This window comes from Harpia harpyja, chromosome Z, assembly GCF_026419915.1.
Source record: "Harpia harpyja isolate bHarHar1 chromosome Z, bHarHar1 primary haplotype, whole genome shotgun sequence".
In the NCBI taxonomy this organism is placed as follows: Eukaryota; Metazoa; Chordata; class Aves; order Accipitriformes; family Accipitridae; genus Harpia; species Harpia harpyja.
The window spans coordinates 10,920,722-10,928,574 of NC_068969.1; the positions used below are offsets into that span (position 1 = coordinate 10,920,722).

Below are 7,853 nucleotides of genomic sequence, written 5' to 3' on the forward strand. Positions count from 1 at the left end.
TAGGGAGACCATGATGATCTGTACTTCTATGATTGCTCTAAGCCAATATTTCTATATTAAATAAAAATAATGTGTGAAGCTTTGGAGGATGAAAAGTGCTTTAAAAAATCTTGTGTTTATTTAAATTTAAAACACATGAGGAATCAATTGGATTTTGTTTTTCAGCTCTCAGAAACAGAGTTTAGCGCTAACCAGCGATATAAGTGTTCTTGAAATGTCTCGAAAGGAACTTGAAAATCAGATGGGATCTTTGAGAGAAAAACACCAACGGGATGCAGCTAGTCTAAAAAGCCAACTCAGTGAAGCTGAGAGTCAAGCAAAAGATGTTCAGAAAGAGGTAACACAAAACATTATTTCTCTTTTGAGAGAATATAATGGCCAATGACTTTGACTTTTAGGCTAAAAGAAAAAGAGAAATACAAGATTTCTAGTAATCAAAATTTTTCATACTTTTATTGCAAGTACTTTTATGGTAGCTAACAATGTATAAACTGGGGGTTAAATCTAAAAAGGAAGATTACAGATAAAATGACTTCCATATATCTTAGGAACCTCCTAAAGTTTACTTTCGTGCATTACCTTAGTGAATTTAATTTTAAGCTGTTCAGACAGGTACACCCTTATTCAGTCTTCCTGAACATTGTGGTACAGAGTTTCATTAGCTGTTGTGAGTCAAAATTAATTCTTTTTAGTCAGTATGATCTTCCTAGTTAGATTTAAACTCTTTTATTTGCCAGTGGGACTATGCATTCTTTACAGAGATCTCCTTTCATCTTACTGGATCACTGGGCTGCTGAAGATGATTAGCAAGTGCATAAGGAAAAGCTGGCATTTTGAGCATATATTTCATCTGCCTAACCTCTACAGATTATGTCTAGAAGGCGGCCATACTCTCCAACAATTACTCACTTTAACTTATGATCATTTCAAGTGAAGTTTTCCCAAGTCACTGCTTTTAGTTTCTTTTGCAGTCCTTTGCTTTGCTTTGTCATTAACTCATCCATGTCACATTCCTTAGCTTTTTCAGAATTTGAAAAACCTGGTCTTGTTAGTCTGTGTTTTTGTAATCAGATGTATTTGTAAAGATGCCTGGTCTTTTAAATTTGTGGTAAATGCCAGTACTGAGAGTCATTGGTTCTGTCCTTACTAATCCCTGACATGAGGACTACTAGAAAGCTTGTGATCTATAGAAAAAATTGAACGTGAGTTTGAAAAAGGAGAAGCTGCCCATACTGCAGGAACATGAGGCACATTTACCCAGTATTGTTTGTACTTGAGTCACGCTGAGGATTATGGCATGATACTAATAAGGCATAATATTTTTTTAATGCCTTTCTTACTCTTACGTTTCAGTTTGCTATGTGGGAAGAGGGTTTGATTTACTTCATACAGAACATTGATTTTTGCAGCTATTTGATTGGTATAGCTATTTAAGCTACAGCCTAGATGCAAGAACACTCTTTAAATGTAAAGGACTCTTTGTTCTCCTTTTTCTTGTTTTGTCATCATAGTTTTTACGGTCCTTTCCAATATGATAATGAGTGATTGTTTGGTATGCAAGATGAATTAAGGCCTTGCATTTACTTTGCATTTCCTTGTTTTTAGTAATTCTAGCCTGTCAAAGTCATTGACAAAAATCTTCATTTAGAAAAAAAGAAAATATAAACTAAGATTTTTTTCTACCCTGCTTTTATGAAAAGAGAGTGTACTGATCCAAGGCAAGTTGCTTTAGGCAGATGACAGGAAAGGAAGCTGTGCGCTAAGCAGATGTAAGCATGTGTTGGGTGTCCAGAGGTCTGCAGACTTTTTTCTCTTTGTCTTTAGTATGAAAGAACACAGACTGTGCTCTCGGAGCTGAAGGCAAAGTATGAGATGGCTGAACAAGAAAACCAGTCACTCACAGAAGAGCTCAAACAGTGTAAAGAAAACCTGAAGCTGCTACAAGAAAAAGGAAACAATGTAAGTCTGTACAAAATATGTGGGGAAATCAGGTTATGACACTGGGAATTCTGTTGATTGAGGGAATATGTAAGTGTCAAATAGAAAAGGACGGACTTTAAAAAAAAAAAAAAAAAAAAAAGGCTGTGTACCATAGTATATGCAAAATTCCACTCTGGTACTACCTGTGCAAATTTGCAGGTTAATACGCTGTTACAATTATGCATGCAAGTTAAACTTACAGTTGCGTGACAGTTTTAAATATGGCCTTAGATATCTGCTCTCTTGGAAACATCTGGCTTAAATACTAGTGAACCAGAACTAAGTAAAACTTTTTCATTTCAGAGAATGGCACATGGGTAAAAGCTGAGAAACCTGTATCCAAATGAATTAAGCAATCTTTTTCAAGATGCTTTTATTTTATTAGTACTTATTACAATGGATGTTCCCTCCTTACTCTTGCTCATGCTTCTTAACAGTGGTTATACCTGATGGGCTCATGCTTTAAACAGCGCAGTTGAACTGTCCTTTCTACTCACTAATGAAAATACTCTTTTCTGTTGCGATTAATTTGAGAGGTGGTATCATTAGAATTGAGTTTACAGCTAGGGACAACTTTTGTTTATACCGAAACTTCTGAAATCTTCCAAACATGAAGGGTGTGGCAGACATGTTATAAGGTGGTCATAGCCTTATTTTAGAAACCTTAGTACCCTGGGATGGCTGGTTTATTGTCTTCCTGTACTACCTCTATAATCATTGCAGGGTGAACAACTCCTGTAGTGGACAGTACAAAACAGGAGGATAATGGATGCTTTGTAATAGCCTTTTAGAAAATTGTTTCTCTGACTAATAAAGTTTTACAGGTCCCATCCTCTAAAATCAGCTGGCTGCTAGATGCCCAAAGTTTGGATGAATATGAATTGCCATAGCCAATTACTGAATGTAAACCTCTAACATAGTAGAGCTGTCAAAGATGTAAAGAATTCAAAGCCCTTCTCACTTTTTCAGCCATATTTTCAGGAATATGATGTTATAATTAATTCTCTTGGAACCTGCATCCTGCTTAGAATTCTTCTGCAATGCTCAGATAATAGTGAGTTACTAAAGTAGGCAGAAGTCAACAAACAACCAAAAAAACCCCACTCTAACAGAAGAGATCACACTGAATAAGTGATTGTGAATGTGAGATTTTCTGCTCTGTTAAAAACATTAACTTCAGGATTAAAATGATCAGTGGAAAAAGGGGGATAGTAGAGGGAAGAAATACTGTGAAGGGAATTGGAGCACCTGATGAAAGTGGAAAAGCTTGCAAGGTAAGGGAAATTTTAGGAAGAATTTGAGGTGAGTATTTGAAGAAATCAGGAACCACAGCAGTTGCCAAAATCTGCTTCCAGAGGAGTGAGTTATAACAGTTGAAACCTGGAGGTCAGGGTGTGAAGAGCAGCATCCAACCACATAAGGACTTGCAGGATAAGCTTGCTGTTCAAGCAAACATTACTTGCCATCAGTAATGTAAAACATATCTATCTTGTGGATTATTTGAAGCATCATGGATACTGGGCAGAGTTCCAAAGTCAAATTTTTCAAGTACCATTGTCCTCTTATGCTGGAATCATTATCTGCTACTCCATTTCTGAGGACAGTGTCCCACAGAACGTGACTTACCACTGTGGGATTTGTTCCTTTTTTGTGGCCCATCTGTATCTGAGTTTGCATATCTTCATATTGTAATACAAGATGCTTGTTTTTGATGAAGCACCTACTTAAATGCTCCTCAACAATAAGGGGATTTGTTGTATATTGATAAGTTCATGAGGGGGAAAATTTAATCGTTTGGAGGCAATTTCATTTAACGTGGTGGATATTTATCATCTGTTTCATTTGCCAAAATGCCACAGCCATAAATGCATGTAACTAAAAAAAAAAAATCCATAGGATTGTTCAGTGAACTAACAAATGTTAGAAAAGACAAGGCTTCTGTACTCCATTTGGGGTATCATTTAAATATTAAGTTTTTATACTTAAGTTCTACTTTTTAAAAAATTGCAGTGTTGTGTTCTTGAAATGCTTAGCAGTGTGGTGTACTACTTGTGCTTGCATGCTTGTAGTCACTGATTATTTCCTGATGCGCTTTATATGACAGATTTATTTATGTGAATGGTTTGAGGACATCAGCTGCTCTGGTTGACTTAAACTTCTGGCACTTTTTTGAACACTGCTGTGATTATTTCTACCAACATGCTTTCTGTGGGAAGGTGGCACTCCGATTTGTGGCACCAATGACACAAAAATAATCCTGCATGAAAATGAGTTCAATAGTTACACATAATTTTTCTGTTAAATATTTGCCTTGATTAAAACAAATTTAAATTGAATGGCAGAGACTAGAATACTTTCTAAGATTCCTGTGTTTTGAACCATATTGGAGGCTCTATGATTAAGTGACTTCTACAAATTCATAACAGGATGAGATTTTATTTATGAATCACGATGTTTTAGAAAGTCTTCAAACATGAATTTATTTATTTGTTTATTTGACTGAACAAAATCAAGGTGGCTTCAGCACAAAAAAGTTCTTAAAATACTTAGCATGGTTTGAACTTAACCTCTGTGTGTCTTTGTATGTGCACAAATATATAGGTTAGGATACAGAGAAAGCGGAAGTCTTCCAAGGACAGCTTAAAAAGAATTTAGATCTATTTTTGCTTTTAATTTGTCATATTAAGGATAGGGGCTGTCCATCCAGAATGTGAAGTAGTTTGCACTTAATTGAATGTAGCTGAGAAAATATGTAGATGGTTCTAATGAGGCTGTAAGCTAAATTAACCCTGCAGTCTTGCCAGCTGGTAGTTTGGCCCAGCTGCAACATTTGATCGATTTTTTTCAGAATTGCATTTGGTCACAAGGCTGCTGACCTTCCAGAGATGCTGATCTTTGTGGTATCTCTAATCGAAATGTACTTCCCTGCTTTTATAGTAATTTAGTGTTGATTGTACAGTCATGTTACAATCTCATGGAAATGTCTGAACTGGGTTTGCCTGTGGACGTAGTTGTAATTGATTCACTAATGGAGGAAAAAAAATGTTTTTCCTGGAGGCTGGTGATGGAAAATGGGAAAGGCTAACTAGCAAGGAATGAAGAAGTAGCTGAAAAATTCAATATCTGGTGTGAGTCTTTCTACCTTAAGAAATCCAGATGGGATTTCCTATCACTTAAAAAAACAAAACCCAGCTATAAATAAGATACAGGCAAATCAGTTTAAGATTTGTATTGTTTTTAAGTGCTAAATTCCAAGTTGTGACAAGAGGTTTCTTAGAACATTTTCTGCTTACTTCCCTTTATTTTTAAACATCCCTGTTCATTTGAGTAGAACGGTGTACTAACTTTGTATACCAGATTAGATAATGCTGTATTGTTAGATGTCTTTAATATATTTCAATTAAAACACAACTCACTGACTTATTTTCCCCTCTCTAAATCATCTTTACCTGATTGATTTATAGCACAAAGTGATTTTTAATATCCCTTCCCTTCTTTAGCCTTCCATATTACAACCCGTCCCAGCCGTATTCATCGGCCTAATCCTGGCTTTCCTGTATTGGTGTTACGGCCCATTGTGGTAGCGAAAGGTACAAGCACTACTGTTCAGTCAATGTATGTTTGTCCCTCTCACCTGTTTGTGCCATTTCTGTATAAAATAGTGCATGGTGAAATGCTCACAGGTATTTCTTTACCTGAAGCAAACCCTTCATTTAATATGCCATTCTGTTGATACTGATGAGCTGAGCAATCAACTAATCATTTAACATCTGTGTGATTTCTTTAATTCTAACAATGGATTTCGTTCTAACTGGTTCTGAATGTGCTGCTTCTAACTTGGTCTCAGTTTGTCTTTAGCAAATGGGCTACCTTTTGCACAATGCTGTGATGCTAGGGCCTGTAAGAAAACTTAATTGCTTAATTAACCATGAAAAATGAAGAGTTTGCCTCTAAATAATAATAAAAATCAAGAAGCTTTGGTTCCTATTTATGGACTAAGAAATTCCTCTCTGGCTCTAAACACTTTAATTTTTCTCACTGTTGCTATGAAGAAGATGGAAAAAAAGACAAGATGAGAAATAGGTGGTTGGTTTGTATTCTGAACTCTCAGCTTGCATTTTCTCTAATGTCTCTCAGTGTGTCCTCCTCTTAAAATGCTATTGTCATGAAATGTTGTGACAGTCCATTAGAAATGATGTTGTTAGGATTTGCTAGAAACTAACTTCATAGATCTGGATTTGAACATTCAAAAGCTAAGTTAAAGATGTCAGTACTGCATAAACCTTTGTCTAGCGATTACTTGGCACGAGCGATGTTTTAAACATCTTAAGCCCTCACATGTTTAATAGCAGATTTCTTTGAGGTGCATACAGTAATGAAGGTGGAAGTACGGAACTGCCAAAAGTTCTCCTGATGATCTTCAGTCATGAAGAGTTGTGGAGTTCCCTTTGCTAGAGAAGCACGGTTTACTGTGATGCTCTAAGTCAGGACTAGCCTGCAGTAGGGCTCATGGGTAACATTTTAGTGATGCCTATCAACAGGTACTCAAGACTTTCAGGAACCACGGGGTAAACTGATTAGTATGAATTAGAGCAAATATGATATTGATTTTTTTTTTCTCTCCACACAGAGACAATGGCCTTGGATGCCTGTGATGGCAGCTTTGGTTGCTGTAACAGCCGTGGTGCTGTACCCAGGCCTAACCAGAGCTTCTCCATGAGAACTGTTGTTGAATCCATACACCGTCCTCCCTTTAGAAGCTGGCAACATTCATATACTGAGGGAAAACAGATTAATTCTCTTCCTTTTTACCTCTTAATACAGCACAGCTCTGCGTGAGAACAGCAGTAGGGTCATTTGCTTTAAACTGTATAAAATGTATCTGTCTATAAAGAGGGAATAAAATTGTGATTCATCATACTGTGAGCAATATTTTTGCTTACAATTTCATGCAAGTTTTAAATTAGTATGTTGGGATTCTGAATACTATAATGGTGGCCTAAAGTAGGCTTCTTGGTACCAAATTATTTATAATGGCTAGGGTTGTGGACACTTACTTTAGAATCTGATTGCCAGATTTAAAAGGAAAAACACATTTCTGATTTGGACGCCCAAGCCAAGTAACCTTGCAGATACTTGGAAAACAGATGCCATGTGCTCAGTGCCTTTCAGTATGATTTTTTTTTTTTTTTTTTTTTTTTTTTTTAAAAACTGGTATACCATTTTACTTGCTGTTAGTCACTGAGCTGTTGGGAACAAGACTTAAGAAAACTTCTCTTACCATGCCTTTTGAAGGAAGCATATTTTTCTTTGATAAGGATTGCTTTATTAATGATTTTTGGGAATAAACACAATTCATGTCCAGCCTTAAAGAGATAGAGATACTGATGGTGAAGACCAGCCTAAAGTATTTAGTGTGCGCGTGTGCGAGTGTAAGCATGTGTGTGTTCTTGAGTGAACTAAGGTATTTTTGGGAGCAAGTACTTGGTCATTTGATGGACATAGTGCGGTGATTCAACTTACGTTAACTTTAGTTTGAATGTAATTTATTAAATTTCATATATTTAAAGAGATATGTTCTTTAAAAGTATGAATACTTTCTCACATATCACATGTATCAATTTATTTTTTCAGTCATTTGATACTTTCTGACTTGAGCTGGAGAAGCTCTTTAGATAAGCTTTTGTTGATGTAACTCTATTAAGAGAACTGCTACAGTACATCTGTGATTAGCTGAAAAAAAAAATCTAAGATACATAAAATACTACAAAATTGGAATCATGTACCTGATGAAGTATTGTCAGGTGAAGGTGATTTTAATTTGGTAGTAAAATTTTGTGCAGCCTCATCACATGGCTGTAAGTATGATGCAG

The 7,853-nt window shown here is 36.0% G+C and overlaps 1 protein-coding gene across 41 annotated transcripts in view; it reads left to right on the forward strand.

The window, feature by feature from the left end:
* Positions 1–7,171, forward strand: part of SLMAP (sarcolemma associated protein) — an 87,302-nt gene extending 80,131 nt beyond the window's left edge. For 25 of the 41 annotated variants that reach the window (XM_052776973.1, XM_052776950.1, XM_052776958.1 and 22 more), the window contains 3 exons: positions 166–337; positions 1,825–1,959; positions 6,611–7,171. In XM_052776973.1, the coding sequence (XP_052632933.1) occupies positions 166–337; positions 1,825–1,959; positions 6,611–6,700 (397 nt within the window). In that variant the 3' untranslated portion in view covers positions 6,701–7,171. Of the gene's footprint in view, positions 1–165; positions 338–1,824; positions 1,960–5,480; positions 5,571–6,610 lie in introns of all 41 variants that reach the window. The other 16 variants (XM_052776975.1, XM_052776976.1, XM_052776985.1 and 13 more) reach the window with 1 other exon arrangement.
* The last annotated feature ends 682 nt before the right edge of the window (positions 7,172–7,853 follow it).